The sequence below is a fragment of the Suricata suricatta genome, chromosome 16 (genome assembly GCF_006229205.1).
Source record: "Suricata suricatta isolate VVHF042 chromosome 16, meerkat_22Aug2017_6uvM2_HiC, whole genome shotgun sequence".
Taxonomy (NCBI): domain Eukaryota; kingdom Metazoa; phylum Chordata; class Mammalia; order Carnivora; family Herpestidae; genus Suricata; species Suricata suricatta.
In genome coordinates, this window is record NC_043715.1 from 58041762 (window position 1) to 58060322 (window position 18561).

At 46.4% G+C, this 18561-nt stretch overlaps 2 protein-coding genes across 5 annotated transcripts in view; both read left to right on the plus strand.

The window, feature by feature from the left end:
- Positions 1 to 7221, plus strand: part of ZNF304 (zinc finger protein 304) — a 7478-nt gene extending 257 nt beyond the window's left edge. Inside the window, exons 2-4 of one of the 4 annotated variants that reach the window (XM_029924591.1) lie at positions 159 to 197; positions 1843 to 1969; positions 3800 to 7221. In XM_029924591.1, the coding sequence (XP_029780451.1) occupies positions 165 to 197; positions 1843 to 1969; positions 3800 to 5601 (1962 nt within the window). In that variant the 5' untranslated portion in view covers positions 159 to 164 and the 3' untranslated portion in view covers positions 5602 to 7221. The other 3 variants (XM_029924593.1, XM_029924594.1, XM_029924592.1) reach the window with 3 other exon arrangements.
- A 10759-nt stretch (positions 7222 to 17980) lies between these two features.
- The window catches only part of LOC115279922 (zinc finger protein 547-like), a 6635-nt gene continuing 6054 nt past the window's right edge, over positions 17981 to 18561 (plus strand). Inside the window, exon 1 of the mRNA XM_029924420.1 lies at positions 17981 to 18056. The gene's annotated coding sequence lies outside the window, so the exon portion shown is untranslated. The remainder of the gene's footprint in view (positions 18057 to 18561) is intronic.

Sequence of the window (18561 nt, forward strand, 5' to 3'; positions counted from 1 at the left end):
CGGCGCCCGGAGCTGCGCGGGTTTGCACCCGGCGGACACGGGCTTGGAGCGCGGCAGTCGGCCCGCGGGCACCGTGCCTAGTGGAGCTTTGGGGCTCCGGCTGAGCCGGTAGGGCCTGCTCGCTTTGTCCGGTTCTCACCACCCGGTTCTGCCCACAGGATCCCATGGAGGCTGCGGCGCGGACGGACGGGGCTCGGGTGAGCGGAGGGGCGGCACGTTCTGGGACCTTCCGCACTTTGCTTTCATCGCTCGCTCCTCTGAGTGCAAAGGCGGCGGAGCGCATTCACTCCCCGCGGATATGTGCCGAAGTTCCGGCTATCGGCGTTGATGGGATGAGGTGTGCAAGGATTTCCTAGGCGCTGGTACAAATGCTTGGAGGTGGGAATGAGTTCGGAGCGTTCCAGGAACCGTAGCCCCCCTTAATCGGTTCAGAGTAGAGAGCAGGTGGTCCGAGGTCGGGCCTGGAGTGGCAGCTTGAGGAGCTGGGCCTCTGTTCCAAGGGTGGTGAGAGACGTGTCAGATTTGGAGCAGAAGAGAGAGTTGACCCGATCCAGAACTTCACGGGCTCCCTTTGGCTGCTCTCTGGCCGAGAACAGAGCATGGGCATGAGTGGGGAGCCTGCCGCAGTAGCCTGAGTGTTGGTGGTAGGGGGCCCGGAGAGGTGGCTGGGGAAGTGAGAGATGCGGGGCGGGGGGGCGTTGTGTCTGCGTGTTTTGTTTTAGATAATTGTTTGGTTCTGAGAGAGAGAGAGAGAGAAATCAAGTGCACAAACAGGAGAGGAGCAGAGAGAGGGAGGGAGAGAATCCCAAGCTGGAGCAGGCTCCTCAGTCTCAGTACTGAGCCCAGTCTCAAATGTGAGACTGTGACCTGAGCCGAAATCAAGAGTCGGTCACTTAACTGCCTCAGCCACCCAGGCACCCGTTATATCTGTGTTTTAACCAGGATGACCAGATTTTCTGGTGTGAAGGGTGAATAAGAGAAAGGATGAATTGTGGATCACTCTAAGGGTTTTGGTATTTGTGTTGTGTTTTGCTTTATCTGGTAGAATGATGGAGATGCCGTCAACTGAGGTAGGGAAGCTGATAGCACGGGTAATATTCTGTGGTCATATTGGGAGTTAGGCTCTTGTCATGCTTAGCTTAAGTCCCCGTGACTCCTTAGTTGAGACATCAAGTTGGTTGGGGTGTCTAGTTCTGGGGAAGGGTGCTGGGTGAAGAAGTTCAAAAGGTGGTAGCCAGTATGTTGGACGCGGTGGAGTTATGGGTTAAATTTAGGAGGGAGTATCTTCAGGTCATGGCGGCAGTGCAGTTAATAATGAGAAAAGTTGAAACTCCGGGACTGAGGACTGGGTCACAGTGTACCTGTCAGAAAGAAACATGAGTACCTTCTGGACACCCTGTGCAGAGTGGCATGGGGTGGGGGCTGGTTTGCCCTGTAGCTGTATGTGGGTGGTCCAGAAAGTTGTTAGTGGAAGTGGGAGTCCTAGATGGGAGGAAGGGGCAGACCCAGGAGTGGTGTACGTGTGAGAAGTGTGAAGCGACAGCATTAAGGTGTGTGTGCGAGGCATGGTCTGGAGGATGCTTGGAGACCGGACCAGTGGGAGTTTGGCGCCCTTCCTGCTGGACCCATAGCTTACCCAGGATCCGCCTGCCCGCCTGCCTGCCTGGATCTGCTCTGCACACAGTGCTCAGAGGGGCGTGAGGAGAGCCCAGGCACGAGTGGTGCTAAGGCCTGGTGCCACCTCTGAGTTGAGAACTGGGAGAGAGGGATCGGGTGGTCGTGTGAGTGGATAGACCAGGGAGCCCTCTTGCCTGTGGGCTCAGCTGTCTCCCATCCCGACAGGGCTGTGTGACCTTCGAGGACGTGTTCGTGTACTTCTCCCGGGAGGAATGGGAGCTCCTTGAGGAGGCCCAGAGACTTCTGTACCGCGATGTGATGCTGGAGAACTTTGCGCTTGTGGCCTCCCTGGGTAAGTCCCTGTTTTATCTATTGGTATATGGCAAATTGCCCCCCAAATTTAGTGTCTTAAAACAGTAAATCTTCACTGTTTCGGTTTCGATGCATCAGGAATCTGCTCACACTTTCCTGGGTGCTTTTCGCTTAGGATCTCTCCTGAGGCTTCAGTCAGGCAGTCAGCCAGGGCTGTGTTCTCATCCGAAAGCCAGTCTCCGGAAGGATCCACTTACAGGCTCACCCATGTGATTGTTCGCAAGAATCAGTTTCTTGTGGCTTGTTGAACTGTGAGAATCATTTCCTCTCTGGCTGTTAACCTGTGGTTTCCCTCAGTGCTTCGTCCTGTGGGCCTTTCTGTGCCATACCTCATAACGCGGAAGTGAGCGAGTGAACGGGAAGAGATTCCCAGGATGGAATCCAGCCCTGGAAGTGACATGCATTATTATGTCCCTTAGAAATGGGTCAGTCAGTGCAGCCTACGTTCCACGGAAGAGGCTTACACGAGGCAGGAATACCGGGAGGTAGGTGTTCCCAGGGCCATCTTAGAGGCTGCCTTCCAGAGGCCCTCACGTTCACTTGTGTCCCTGGGGTTTGGTTCTCTTGTTTCCTAGAGGCATTTCTTTCTGTCCAGCCAACTCAGTGACTCCCTCCCCTCGTTGGATCCCAGAGTAGGTGCCGTGGGTGCCGGGGCTGGGCCATGTGCAGTGTCCCCTCCCTCGCTGAACGCTTGCAGCACTTTCTGCTCATAGTCTTTCAGGAACAGGTTAGGGGTTCAGGACCTTTGTAGTCTGCTCAACAGATTCAACATGGCTTGTGTACTCCCCGGCCAGATATCTGTCCCTTGGTGTCCCAGGCTCTGCCCTCGCCCTCTAGCTGACATTTCCAGGGGTCTGAGAATGCCAGGAATTACAGGCACTGACACGTCATTGCTCATGAATGTCTCAGGGCTGTTCTGCCAAATCTTCAAGATTCCATTTTTAACATTTCATTTTTTTCTTTCTTTTCTTTTTTTTTTAAGTTTATTTTTATTTATTTTTTGAGAGAGCACAGAGCTGATGCGGGACTCGAACTCACAAACCACAAGATCATGATCTGAGCTGAAATCAAAAGTCAGTTGAGCTGCCCACGCACCCCTAACATTTTCATTTTCTTCTTTGTGAGGTGGGTCTACCTGGGCCACTCATGTACCCGTGTCTCCTTTACAGCTTCACGTTCCAGATCCCATATGGTTGCCCATTGCGAGAGGGGCAGAAGGCCCTGGGTGTCGGCAGGGCCAGCCTGACTCCAGCCCCAGTGAGCGAGGCCCCGCGAGGGCCCTGCAGAGTAGGGGCCAGAGGGGAGCCGTGTTAGTGTGGATTCAGATCCGACTTGCAGCCTACTTTGTGTTCTCCAACATTTTCGTGCCAGGGCTTATAGTACTACCTTCTTTCTGCTTTTCTCTCCCCATTCCTGGCACTTTTTCCACGTGTCGCTTCTCTTCTGCCTTCATCCCCTGGCTGTTCCCTCCCTTCTCTGCCTTCCAGGTCTCCCTCCTTCTGCTCTGTCCCCTCGGCCATGCAGTCAGATTTCGTGGGTGCAGAGCTCACCTGGCACCGGCCACCGCAGCCCTGCTCTGTGAGGAGTGCGCCGGAGACCGCTCCTCTGTCCCTCTACTGTGCACCACCATCATGCCTGCCCACTCTCTCCTTCCTGTGCCTCGAGGGCCAGGACCGACACCGGGCCCAGCTCTCGTGCCACCGGCAGGCCAGTGCGCTCATGCTTCAGTGCATCACGCACGTGGACGTGATGGGGCCACTGCTGACCGACAAAGTCCATGTGTACCTCACCAGCATCTTTTTGCTTCCAGGTTGTTGGCGTGAAGCAGATGAGGAGACTCCTGAGCAGAGCGTTTCTGTCAGCATCTCGCCGCTCAGGACTCATGAGTCAGATCTGTTCATGCAGAAAGCCCACCCGTGTGACGTGTGCAACCCACTGTTAAAAGACATTTTGCACTTGGCAGAACGGCAGGGATCACATGCCTTGCAGAAGCCATACACACGTGGCCCGCGTGGGAGAGGATTCTTACTCAGTGCAGACTTCTACCAGCCCCAAAAGCGATGTACCGGAGAGGATCTCTTCAGAGGGGATGCTGATGGGGCCTCATACGTCCACGAATCAGGGAGACACTTGACGTGCAGGGAGAAGGCGATGGACTCGCTGGACAGCTCTGGCATCTTCCAGTGCGAGACTGCCGGCCGCGGGATGATTCTGTACAAAAGGACTGAGTTCCTGGACTCTTTCCCACCCGCTTCCAGTCTTGGCCAACAGCGGGGGGACCGTGACAGACTGGTCCTTTTCAGCGATAGCGAGAAAGCCTTCCTGAACACCTTCACTCTCCTCAGCAACCAGACAAGTCAGATGGAAGCAGGACCCTTTAGATGCGCCCCATGTGGAAATATGTCCAAGGAGAAATCAGCTCTTCTTAATCCCAGAAAAATTCACAGCGGAGAAGCATCACATGTGTGTAAAGAGTGTGGAAAGGCCTTCATTCACCTGTCTCACCTAAAAATGCATCAGAAATGTCACACTGGGAAAAGACATTACACATGCAGCGAATGTGGGAAGGCATTCAGCCGCAAGGACACCCTTGTTCAGCACCAGAGAGTCCACACTGGAGAAAGGTCCTATGACTGCAGTGAGTGTGGGAAGGCCTATAGCAGGAGTTCCCACCTTGTTCAGCACCAGAGAATTCACACCGGAGAAAGACCTTACAAGTGCAGTGAGTGTGGGAAAGCCTTCAGCCGTAAAGACACGCTTGTGCAGCATCAGAGATTTCACACTGGCGAGAGGCCGTACGAGTGCAGTGAGTGTGGGAAGTTCTTCAGCCAAAGCTCCCACCTTATCGAGCACTGGAGAATTCACACTGGGGCACGGCCTTATGAATGCATTGAATGTGGAAAGTTTTTTAGCCATAACTCAAGCCTCATTAAACATCGGAGAGTCCACACGGGAGCAAGGTCTTATGTGTGCAGCAAATGTGGGAAAGCTTTCAGCTGCAAAGACACACTGGTCCAGCACCAGATCATTCACACCGGAGCCAGGCCTTACGAGTGCAGTGAGTGTGGGAAAGCCTTCAGCCGTAAAGACACACTTGTGCAGCACCAGAAAATCCACACCGGAGAAAGGCCTTATGAGTGTGGTGAATGTGGGAAATTTTTTAGCCATAGCTCCAACCTCATTGTACACCAGAGAATCCACACTGGAGCAAAGCCTTACGAGTGCACAGAATGTGGGAAATGCTTTAGCCACAATTCCAGCCTCATTCTGCACCAGAGAGTTCACACCGGAGCAAGGCCTTATGTGTGCAGCGAGTGTGGGAAGGCCTACATCAGCAGCTCCCACCTTGTTCAGCACAAGAAAGTCCACACTGGAGCCAGACCTTACGAATGCAGTGAATGTGGGAAATTCTTTAGCCGGAATTCTAGCCTCATTCTGCACCAGAGGGTTCACACTGGAGAAAAGCCTTACGTGTGCAGCGAATGCGGGAAAGCCTACAGCAGGAGTTCCCATCTTGTCCGTCACCAGAGAGTTCACACTAGAGGAAAGGTTCACCCTCACGGATGCAACAGTTTCAGTGGCCCTTTAGCTACACCTCTTAAACTTGTTTAGCACTAGAAAGTTCACACTAGAGAAAGGCCTTATGAATGCAGAAAATGTGCTGTCCTCTTGTTCAACCTGAGAGGACGCCCACCAGAGAAAATCTCTGTGAGTACCCTTTGTGAGGGAACCCTCAGCCGTCATCCGTACGTGTGTCGTGGGGACATTCCCGATGAGCACCATGTTGATGGGAAGCTTTTGTGAAGTATCCTGCACTTTCTAAACTACCCAGGGCTCCTGACAGAGTTATGTCACTGCCAGTGCCTGCGGCAGAAGCCATCTCTGCTACCAACTGTCAAGGTCCCACAGTGAGTGTCAGTCACTCTCATATGCTCAGGGAAGGCAGATCCCTGTGCTCGCTCTCCTGTTTCCTGGAGGGAATCACGAGTGTTCTGAGCCCCGTGAGGCCCTCGCTTCCTCCCCCATGACTGGATTCTGAGTGGACATGATCCAGCTCTGGCCAAAAGGATTTGAACTGGAGTCTGCTGGAGATTTCCAGATAGGATTTCTGTGTGTGAACAACGTTGACTGTAAACATAATAACCGCGGCTCATTCATCTTCTTCCACATCACCCAGCTTTAGAACTGCTTGCTCCATGCTGCTCTGATCTGTTCAGTGATGCTCGTGTGTGGGTGTGTGGGTGTTGGGGGGTGAGGTGGGGGAGGTCTATTCGCTGTGTGGAATAGGTTGAGAAAAACTTGGGTTCTTCAACATGAAAGGAGGAATACCTTTTGTCCACACCAACTTTATGTGCCTCAGAAGGGTCAGCGGATGGCAGAGAACAAATCTCAGTCTCCTTGGCCTAATTTCCATTGTTGCCTAAGGCTTTGCTAGAAAAGAGTGAAGAGCTTTGGGTGTCTCATCCTGTGGCCTGCAAGGCAAGTTTCCTGTGAGCCCAGAGTTCATTTTGAGGAGGGCATAGTTGGTGTAAAAATCCCCAGGGCTCCTGGAAACAGCATGGACTGGGTCTCTTGTTCCTAGGGAATTTCCCATATTCCCCAACACTTTTCAAGGATTTCTGTCTCCCGGATCAGCCGGCCCTTGATATCCCTGATACGCAGTGTTATTGCCTGGAAGGCCCACAGGGCAAGGTGGGGTGCTTAACAGGTACAGAAACGCAGATAACGGGGTGGGGGTGAATGTGGCAAGCGAGAGAGTGCGGATCTCTCCTCGAGGCATTGACAAATGTCCATATGATTGTTGAGGGATGAGAGTGTTTAGAACTTCTCAGGACCTTCAGATATCTGTATCTCCTGTGGCCAAGGCCACTGTCCGTGTCTAAAGGTTTGAGGATTCCTGTACCTCCCTGGGCTGTTGAGTTGTGGTCATCACTCCACAGGCAGGAAACTCAGCACTGACAAAGGAGAGCTCCAAGGATAGGGCTTCTCAGACTCCGCTAGCATTCCTGGTGGCTGAAGTGGACATGGCTTTCATTGTGCCCCCATTTTCGCTGACATTGAGGCAGGGTTCATCATACTGTGGGGAGAGGGATATGGTAGATTCAAAATAGTTTGCAGGCGTGACTTCCCGAGAGGGACGGTAAATATGGACTTTATGGGGAATGCTTAATTCTCAAAAAATTGTTGAGGTATAATCGACATGAAATAAATGTCACGTATTAAAGTATGAAATGTGTTTCAGCATATGTACATACCTGTGAAACCATCACCACAATCAAGGTAATGAACGAATACTCAATACAACGGGCAGATCTCTTGTATCCCTTTATAGTCCTTTTATCTCAGTCTTTTTAATATCTTTTCCCACAATTCATAGGCAACAGCAAGCATTTTCTATAATTTTATTAGACAGTCCTGTGGTATATACTTCCTGGGGAGGGGGGACTCTAGCCCTTGTCACTGTCCATAACTCTTGAGATGGTTGTATGTATCAATAGTTTGTTCATTTGTATTGAGTAATATTCCACTGTGTGCATATACCACAGTTGGTTTTTTTCCATTCAGCTATTAGTGGGTGTTTGGGTTGTTTCCAGTTTGGGGCTGTTACAAAGAAAGCTGCTCTGAAGAGGTGTGCACGAGTTACCACTGGATAACATTTCGTTACGTAGATCTAGCACAGTTTATGCACTCACCTACTGAAGGACTTCCTGGTTGCTTCCAAGTTTGACAATTATGAAGAAACCTGCAACATACATCTGCCTTTAGGTTTTGGGTGGATGTGAGTTTTCAATTCTTGGATTCAAGCCAAGGAGTGTGGTTTGCTGGATCATACAGGACGAGCATGTTTAGATTTGTAAGAAACAGTCTTCCAAAGTGGCCCTACCATTTTGGATTCCCACCCGCGATGAATGAGAGTCTCTGTTGCTCCCCTTCCTCGTCAGCAGTTGGTGGTGTCTGTGGTTCGGAATTCAGTTGTTCTAATAGGTGTGTAAGGGTGTGTCATTGTTGCTTTAATTTGAAATTCCCCAATGACGTATAAGTATCCTTTTCATATTCTTTTCACACTGTCTTTTGCAGAGCAACATTTTAATTTTAATCAAGTCCAGATCACCCACTTTTTCTTTCAAAGATTGTATTTTTAGAGTTATATATTGAAAGGCACCGCCCAGTCCACGGTTCAGTGTCCAGTGTTACCACATACGTGTTCTGTGGTTTGGTGTTTTGCATTTAGGTCTGTTAACCATTCTGAAAAAATATTTGTGCAAGTATAAATTCCTTGAATCTAGATCATTTTTTTTTAAACATGAGGGTTTCTAGCGGCACCTGGGTGACTCAGTTAAGCGCCCCACTTCAGCTCAGGTCATGATCTCATGGTTCCTGAGTTCGAGACCCGCCACTGGGCTCTGGGCCGAAAGCTCAGAGCCTGGAACCTGCTTTCAGATTCTGTGTCTCCCTTTCTCAGTGCCCATCTGCCGCTCATGTTCTCTCTCTCTCTCTCTCTCTCTCTCTCTCTCTCTCTTTCCCTCTCTCTCTCTCTCTAAAATAAATAAATACTAAAGAAAAAGAAACTCATGAAGATGTAGTTCCAGCACCACTTGGTGAAAAGGCTATCCTTTCTCTACTGAATTGCCTTTGTTCCTCTTTCAACAGTCAGTCGACTGTGTTTCTGCTGATCTGTTCTAGACTCTGTTCCAATTTTTTCCCCATCTATTAAGATAATCATGTGGGCATTGGGTGGGTTCTTTGGGGGCAGGAATCTTGTTCATAGGGTATATAATACATTAATTGATATTCAGATGTCAAACTCACCTTGCATTTCCTGGTACAAATCCCACCTGGTCATGATATATAGTCCTTTGTGTATGTTGTCATGTCAGTGTTCTGATACTTTGTTCATGTATTTTGCATCTATGTTGATGAGAGTTAAAGTTTGGAGATTTCTTGTGATACCTCTGTGTGACTTTGCTATGAGAGGAATCCTGACCTTATAGAAAAAGTTGGGAGTGTTTTATATTGTCTGGAAGAATGGAAGTTTGAAAGATTTGTGATATTTCCTTAATATTTGCTAGAATTACTTAGTGAAGGCACTTGAGCCTGGGATTTTCTCTTGGGAAGACTTTCAATCAATTTTCAGTCACAGTTTTCTTAGTATAGTCCCATATAGATTTTCTATTATGTTAGTTTGGGATAATTGGTGTCCTTTTAGCAACTTTTCCGTTTCAACTAAATTGTCATAATTTGGGAGGGTAATGATTTTTATACTATTCCTTAGGATACTTTTGATGTCTGTAGGGTCAATAGTGTCTTCATTCCCACTGTTATTAAGTTTTTTCTTTGCCTATGTAAAGTTTTGTCAATTTTGTTGATCTTTTGAGCCAATATTTATTTCATTGTTTTTTTTTAATTTGAAGAATAATTGACATACAATACCATATTGGTTTCAGGTGTACAATATACTTAGTATTCATATACATTACAAAATGGTCACCACAAGTCTAGTTACTATATGTCATTGTACAGTGTTAAAATATTACTGACTGGATTCCCTATGCTCTAAATTGCATCCCTGTATTATTTATTTTATAACAGGAAGATTGAATTTCTTAATTCTCTTGCCTGTTTATCCTCATCCCCCTTCTCTCTGGCAGCCATCTATTTGTTCTCTGTGTCTATATTTTGTTCATTGGTTTTGATTTTTAGATTCCACATATAAGTGAAATCACATGGTATTTTCCTTGTGTGACTTATGTCACTTAGCATAATACTGTCGTGGTTTATCCATGTCACAGATGGCAAGATTTCATTCTTTTTATGGCTGAGTAAGAATTGTATTTCTATATAGACAGGTGGAATGATAGCTATAGATATTTATATAGAGAGATCACTAGATAGAGATAGAGAGATGTATATCTCCACACACATACCACATCTTTATCCATTCGTCTGTCAGTGGACACTTGGTTTGCCTCCGTATCTTAGCTGTTGTAAACGATGTTGCGATGAACATAGGGGGTCATGTGTCTTTTTGAATTAGTGCTTTCAGTTTCTTCAGATAAATACCTAGAAGTGGAATTCCCAAACCATGCGGTATTTCTATTTATGAGTTTTTTAAGGTAGTTTCATACAGTTTTCCATAGTGGCCGCACCAGTTTGTTTACCTTCCCAGTGGTGCGCAAGTGTTCCCTCCTCCACATCCTTGCCCAAACTTACTTCCTGTCTTTTTGACAACAGCTCTTTTGGCATGTGAGAGTTGATCTCACTGTGGTTTTGATTTGCGTTTCCCAGGGGGCGTCAGTGATGGTGAACATCTTTGTATATGCCTGTTGTCCATCTGTAAGTCATCTTTGGCAAAATGTCCTCATATCCTCTGCCCATTTTTAAATCAGATTTTTTAATATGAGTTCTTCATATATTTTAGATATTTACCCATTATTGGGTATATACTTTGTAAATATCTCCCACTCAGTAGGTAACCTTTTTGTTGACAGTTTCCTTTGCTGTGCCAAAGCTTTTTAGTTTGACATCTTACTTATATTTGCTTTTGTGGTCCTTACTTGAGACATTGAAAAACATATCACTAAGACCAGTGTCAACAGCTTACTGCCTGTGTTTCCTTCTAGGAGTTTTATAGTTTCAGGTCATACATTTAAGTCTTCAGCCCATTTTGAGTTTAGTTTTGTACATAGTGTAATCAAGTGGTCCAAGTCCATTCCTTTTCATGTAGCTGTCCGATTTCCCCATGTGTTAATAATAATAAGTGTTCACCATTTATTAAATAGGCTGTCTTTTCTTCATTCTGTGTTCTTGTCTTCTCTGTCATAGATTAATTGTCCATATAAGTGACAGTTGATTTCTGCAGTCTCTATTCTGTTTCAGTGACCTATGTGTCTGTTTAGTGTCAGTATCATATTATTTTGACTACTTCAGCTTTGTAGTAGAGTTTGAAATTTGGGAGCATTGTATCTCCAGCTTAGTTCTTTGCCAAGAAGCTTTGTCTATTTGGGGTCCTTCAGGGTTCTATGCAAATTTTAGGATTATTTGTCCTCTGAAAACTACCCTTGATATTTTAATAGAGATTGTGTTGAATCTGTAGATTGCTTTGGGTAATATGGTCATTTTAACTATGTTAATTCTAATCCGTGAGCATGGATTATCTTTCCATTTATTTCTGTTGTCTTTAATTTCTGTCAGCAGTGTCTTGATGGTTTTTAGAGTATAGGCTTTTCATCTCCTTGGTTAAATTTATTATTCTTTTTGATGCAATTGTAAATGGGATTGTTTTAACTTTCTGATAGTTTGCTATTAGTGTATACAAATGCAATAGATTTCTGCGTATTGATTATTTATCCTGAAAGTTTACTGATTTCATTTATTCTACTCGTTTTGCGGTAGAGTCTTTAAGGTTTTCTATATGCAGTATGTCATCTAACATACTGACAAATTTACTTTTTTTCCATTTTGCATGCCTCTTAGTTCTTTTTCTTGTCCATTTGCTTTGGGTGGGACTTCCAATACTAATTAACTAAAAGTGGGAAGAGTGGACATCCTTGTCTTGTGTCTGATCTTAGAGAAAAACCTTTCAACTTTTCACTGTTAAATATGATGTTAACCGGGTTTAGCCCCGTTATGGCCTTTATTATATCAAGGTACATTTCGTCTACATTCACTTAGTGGAGAGTTTTTGTCATAAATGGATGTTGAATTTTGTCAAAAGCCTTTTCTGTACCTACTGAGATGATCATAGGATTTCTATCCTGTATTTTGTTAATGTGGTGGATCATGTTGATTGATTTACTGATATTGGACCCTCCTTGCATCCCTGGGATAAGTCCCACTTGATCATGGTGTATGATCCATTTAAGTTATTGTTGAATTTGGTTTGTTAATATTTTGTTGAGGACTTTTACATGTATGATCATCAGGGATGTTGGCCTATAATTGTATTTTTTGTAGTGTTTTTATCTGGCTTAGTTATCAGGGTTTTGTGTGTCTGTGTGTGTCCCTGTTTTCTAATTTCATTGAATTTTGTTCTAACCTTTATTATTTTCTTTTATGTCCTTGGTTTGGAATTAGTTTGGTCTTTTTTTTTTTTTAACGTAGAAGCTTAGGTTATTGACACCTTTTGTAATAAGCTGTTTAAAGTTATACATTTACCTCTAATCATTTACTTTAGCTGTGTCACATTGTTGTTTTTTAATTTTTTGACATTTATTGTTTATTTTTGAAAGACAAAGGCACCCCTCCCATTGATTTTTACATATAGCATTTTTACCTTTATGTAGCTCAAAATATTTATGTTTTTAAAAATTCCCTTGTAGGGGCGCCTGGGCGGCTCAGTCGGTTAAGCAGCCAACTTCAGCTCAGGTCATGATCTCACGGCTCATGAGTTCGAACCATGCATTGGGCTCTGTGCTGACAGCTCAGAGCCTGGAGCCTGCTTTGGATTCTGTGTCTCCCTCTCTGCCCCTCCCCCATTCACACTTTGTCTCTCTGTCTCTCTCAGAAATAAATAAACATTAAAAAAATAAAAATAAAAATCCCCTTGTGATTTCTCCACTGACTCAGGACATTTGATAACACGTGGTGTAAGAAGGCCCTATTTAACTTGCAGGGCTGGTGTCCCAGAACAGGAGGAATGCTTTTAATCTTTCAGCCAAGGGTCCAAGTGTTATAATTAAGTTTTGAAATGGGGGGAAATTTATCGGTTATTTTAAATATCTTACATTCTGGAGAAGAGACTGAGCAAAGCTGTCAGCATTTAATATAGAAAGAGTAATAACGCCCATATCAATCAGGAATTGGCGAGGATGACCATCAGTAGTTCATTCACCTTGAGTGCTGAAGGCAGACTCTCAGCCCTCTTTCCTTCCTCAGAGCACCCTCATTGATCTGACTTGAGGGTACTTTCTTTGTCCTGGATTTTGTTTCATAAGATGGGACAACCTTTTTTCCAGTGTTCCTTCTATTTACAGGATCTACAAGTGACTTTGTCAGTACAGTGTTGATTGGGAAGTGGGCCATCAGCTCTTTGTCCTGCAGAGAGAGACTCGGTTCACATGGGGTCCTGTATTGTTTATGCTAAAGCCCTTTCCAAATGTACCGTCGGGGCACCTGGGTGGCTCAGTAGTTGGGCATTTGACTCGGCTTGTGTCGTGATCTCACAGTTCATGGGTTTGAGCCCTGCGTCGGGCTCTGTGCTGACAGCTCAGAGCCTGGAGCCTGCTTCAGGTTCTGTGCCTCCCTCTCTCTCTGCCCCTCTCTTGATCACACTGTCTCTCTCTGTCTCTCAAAAATGAATAAATGTTTAAAAAATTTTTCAAAAAGTGTACTGCCATGTGTTGTAGTTCAGCTAAAGGGACTCTTTATTCTAATCTCTGTCTTCAGATTAGGTCTCTAAGTCCAAGTTTAATGCCATTGATGAAATGCCATCTTTGTACATTAGCTGTTACATCAGCACCACCCTAACTCCCGAACGTTCTAGGAATGTATTTTTCTAGTCTGTATTGAAAATCTGTAGCTTCATCTTTTTAAAATAACTTTGGCTCGGTGACTAAATTACTGTATCACCAAGTTTTGTTATAAATGCTTCAGGTATGGGTTTTAGGAGGCTTGAACTTACTTTTCTGGCCATTTCATGACTCTTGGAAAGAGGATATGTCGGTCCTTTGCCAGTCGAATCAGTGTTTGCCATTCATGATTTGGCACCTGAAGTTCCAACGAACAAGCCTACAAAGTCATATAAGTTAGGTGACCTTGGTTTGTAAGCACTGTAAAGAATTCTAAGCTCTTTTATGAATAGTTAGTGGTCCTCTTTGGGTCGAAGGGAATATTTAGTTGTACATGTTCATTCAGCTCAAGTCCAAGGCTCAAACTTTATAGTCTTCTGCATGCCTGACTCATGGGAGGGGTGGATGATTCACAGTAGCTGGCATTTGGGGTTTTAAGGGAGTTGTGGGGGAAATGGGGCCCTGAGCAAAAGGGATAGTAGGGGGAAGAGGTGCCAAAGGAGAGAGATCAGAAGGATAAGGCAGAAGGAAGAGCTGGGTCCAGCAAGCAAGTGGAGGACAAGGAGGGAGGACTTCCCAAGGGAATGAGTCTCCTTTGTTACTACTGAAGTTTGTCAAATTGCTCATTAGTTTTGCCCAAAGAATCTTTTAGTGATGCAGCTTGACTCAGATTTTATTTGGACGCATCTGCATACTCCCAAAAAAAACACAGTCCACTGGGCCTGAAAGTCTTCCTTAACACATGAACTGTCCTCCCAGAGTGACCACCGGAGGCCCAATTCCCCGTGGTGCAGTTACAATGTTTAGAAAGATAGGCTCCAGAATTGGGATTGGAACAGGAATGCATATGAGATGCAGGAGGTTTTCATGGCGGAGGAGAGGATTTAGACCTAGACCCCCGATGAGAGGAGACGAAGGCGGGTAGGAATATAACGCTTGTGGACCTCTAACCCTCAGCCTAATAACTGGCTTCTTTAAACTCCAGACCCACAATGTGTGCCCCTGGCATGTGGATAAACAGAGAGAATTCTTGAATTCTCTCTCTAGATTATAGTCCAGCTCTCAATACAAAAAAAAAAAAAAAAAAATCAAGGTGCAAGGAAACCTCACTTGTTTCATCGGTGACCCGCAGCAAATTTGTCGAGATAGAAGCCATCACAGTGGGATCTGCAAACACACTGGTCCGTGAGGCTGGCCTGACCTGCTGGAGTGCCAACAATATGGCGTCATCTGTGCTATACCCTATGATTCAACTTCTTAGGACAAAAAACTTTTAACACAGAAAAAAAAAAGTCACTCAAAAGACACCACAAAGGTACAAAGAGTAATGGCCTGATCCACTGAGGATCCCAGATAGCTGGAAACGGACAACAAAACCAGGTCTCAAACAGAATGAAAAGCCAAGAAATTCAACATGAAGTGACAATTTGGGAAATCGCCAAGGATTTGACTTGCCCTTAACAAGGCTCGAGGGACAGACATGTGGGTGTGGCACTGGGCAAGGGCGGGGACAGGCAGCGCCGAGCAGAGCTCAGTGGGACCCGCATGAGAAACATCACAGATGAAACAACTTTTGCAGTGAGCACATCCAATTTATTTTGTTCCTCTGTCCCCTGAATAGTGACTCGTGAGACGCAGGCCCTGCAGTCGTGTGAGCTGGAGGACATATCAAGATACACAGCGTGGGAGTTCTTACAACCTTTCCTGTAATTATTTTCTTAGTCTGAATTTCTCTTAAAATGTATTCACTTACTTTGATATTAGCTGAGGAGCGCTCATACACCCCTCATGCTTAACTGTTGGTCATGTTGGTTTACATCTATCCATTTTCCAATATTTAACGAACAATTGCATATCACACAAAGACCTCGAAGACGATTCTCACCACATTTAGTACATATCTACTCTTCAGGAAATTCATCACAAAATTTATACTTGCATTTTGGCAATTTTGTATTCAGTGTACACTCAAAAATGGGTCATAGCAACTTAGGCAAGAATAGGAAACATTGCCTTTTCAATCTCAAGTCCATCTCAATTTGTTTGTCATTCGGAAGTCCAAACTCATAACCATGTGTATGTAACAAACAGGCTTAACCCTAGAAAGGTTTGCAAACTTGTGAATTAATAAATTGAACTTGATATGCAACACACAAAGGAAAATAATTTTCTGTGTGCCCCAAGGGAGAGAGCTTCTAGGCACCTCAAAGAAAGCCAGAGCTGCTCTCTTCTAGTATAAGTCTGGCATTCAGGAGTTGGTGGACTTTCAGAAACAGGCGTGTTTAAGAATGGATGGGCTCTTCAGATGTTTCTGTGGTCCCTACTGTTGACTGACTTTCAGAATCAAGGTTACTGAAGTGAAGCCCCTGCAGATGGACTGTTGCCTATGCTGGGGGCTGTCACCGATTGGCTGTCTTTCAAGACTGGCGCCTGAACGGACTGACTGAATCTTGAATGCTCGGAATGATTGATGATCTGCTAATTTTCAGAAGATGAGCTGTCGGGGTGAGGCTGTTGTTGATTGGTTGACTGTCTGAAGTTATCTCTAATAATCTTTGGTTTCTTGTTCACAACTTTGGAATTTGGCCAAAGGACACACTTTTCCTTCCCTGAATATGAAAAATAAGCACTTCAAGTCCTAGTCCCCTCTTTGGTTCTTCCCCAGCTAAATCAGCAAGAGAGACCATAAGGCATTTTCCAGAAGGTCCCTTTGATTTTGAGCTAATGTTGCCACTAAGTAATTTAACTGCCAATTATAGTGCAAAAAATAGCTATAACCACTGACTTGTTATAATGTATTGTAAAAAAGCTAAATACAGAATATGTCTGGCGTCCTGACAGCACGGACACAGGACAAAGGATATGTGCTTTAATCACAGAGGAGCAGACAATTCTATCCCTTTTGGGTGCCACGCACCTACTACTGTACCTGCAACGTTTTACGTGCTCATTGAACATTTGCAGATCAGTAAATGCACAACAGCACAACTTCCCTATTCCTTTTTACCTTTCTGGCAACTGTTTTCCAGTATCGTGTTTTCCTCTCCCTACAGGCTGTTAATGTACAGTATTTTCAAGTATTAAAAATCGGGGCACCTGGGCAGCTCATTTGACTAAGCATCTGACCTCAGGCTCAGGTCATGATCTCAACGTTCATGACTTTGAGCCTCATCTCAGGCTCAGTGCTGATGGTGTGGCGCCTGCTTGGGATTCTCCATCTGTCCTTTCTCTCTTCTCCTCCCCCACTCACACTTTCTCTCTCATAATAAATAATGTTTAAAAAATTCACATGTTGGAACCAAACCATGAATGTAGTCAAGGGTTTAGCAAGCTACAGTCTCAGCTTCACTCTCTGACCTCTCAACTCAGTGTCTCCTGCTCAAACTTCACTGAGATCTTAACTTTCCCCCCTACTTGTCACAGCTATATTTCTCTAGAACAATTTTTGCCATTCTCCTTGAAAGATTACAAAACCATTTTTAATAGCATTTAGTAATATCCATTTCACAAGTGTTTTTCCAGACATAATATCACCCGCCTTTGCATTCACTACTGCTGCAATACAGATGAAATGATAATCACTCCCCAGCAAATAGATGAGATTGTGGATACTCAAACCTTTACCTCAGGGATAAGATGGCCCTGTGCACACACAGTCAAATTGTCAAGAAGGCATACACTGTTCAGGCAGACGCTGGGATGGGCTACGTCTTTCTCTTTTCAGATAGGTTTCAGATCTTAAAAAGAAATGGAACGTATCTCAGAAATACAGTAATAAATATCTGAATTAATGGCCTGGAACACCATCAGTGACTATACAGGCAAGAAAAATGTCTTCTGTGGAAATTAGAGGCACATCGTCACCCTTTCTAACTACTTCAGTGCCTCTTAACACCCTTCCTCCAACTTCCCATCACAGCCCTGTCTGGAAGGTTTCTTACTGAAACTATTGAAGCGTATAAATAGGACCCCAAAGAGTCAGTGTGCATGTCCCTCGGAAACAACAAGATAACGGAGAGCTCTGAGGGGACGGCGAGTAACTACGGCACGTCTGTCCCTTCCTATGTGCAGCCTTTTGGGAACGTGCTGCGATTCACAGAGTCTGAAACAGGCCCCGGGCATTTCTGACTCGCTCTACGCTGCATGCCAGGACAGCTGGGTATAATAGCCCCTCTAAGAACCAGCAGGCCCCGCCCCCTTGAGAACAAGGAACTCCAGAGCTCCTCGCAGTCTTTAGGGCCTTTTGCCTGTCAGGAACGACCTACGACCTACGTTCTGAGTCTGCGCGGTAACGTCCTGGCGACTACATTATCCAGAAGCCCCTGCGGCGGCGGCGGCGGCGGCGGTGAGAGCCCATCCGCCCTCGCCCGGGCGAGGCTTAGCCGAAGGCCGTTTTCCTGCGTGCGCATCGCGTGAGGGCGGGGCTTCCGGCGTGGTATCCCGCTTTTCTGTAGTTCCCGGGATCGTTCGGTGGCTTAGTGCTTCCGGAATCCTCAGTCGACCGACGTGAATGGAAAGCGCTAAAAGAGGCAGTGTCCCCGCCGCAGAGGCGGCTTCGAGGTGCCCTTGTCCCCGCCCGGTCGCCCGCCGCGTCCCGCCCTGCTCTTCCCACTGGTCGGACGCGGAGGCCGCGCCCGTGAAGCCAGCGCAGAAGGGTGCTGAGACTCGGCTCTCGGCCGTCCCCCCCCCCCCCGGCCTCCCCGCCCTCTCGGCTCCCCGCACTCAGGCACCCGGGACGGGAGCAGAGCACGTCCTGCTTCGGGGTCCCGGTCCCGCACCTGCGCTGGGGTGTGGGAGGGCCCGCAGGGGCTCCTGAGTCAGGGCCGGGGACCTAGGGGGTGAGGCGGGGTGTCTCCTGCAGGGTCGGCGTGGGCGGCCAGGATCCTCCGCCGCGGGGGTCAGGGGCCCAGGGGGCGGGGGTGGGAGGTGCACGCCCAGAGCTAGTAGGTTAGGATTGGGGAGAGCAGGACGGGGAACGGAAGCGGGGAGGCTGAGGAGACCAGTGCAGGGCACCCCGGGCAGTCATAGTGGAGGGAGATGCGAGGAGATTCTGCAGAGAGTCTGG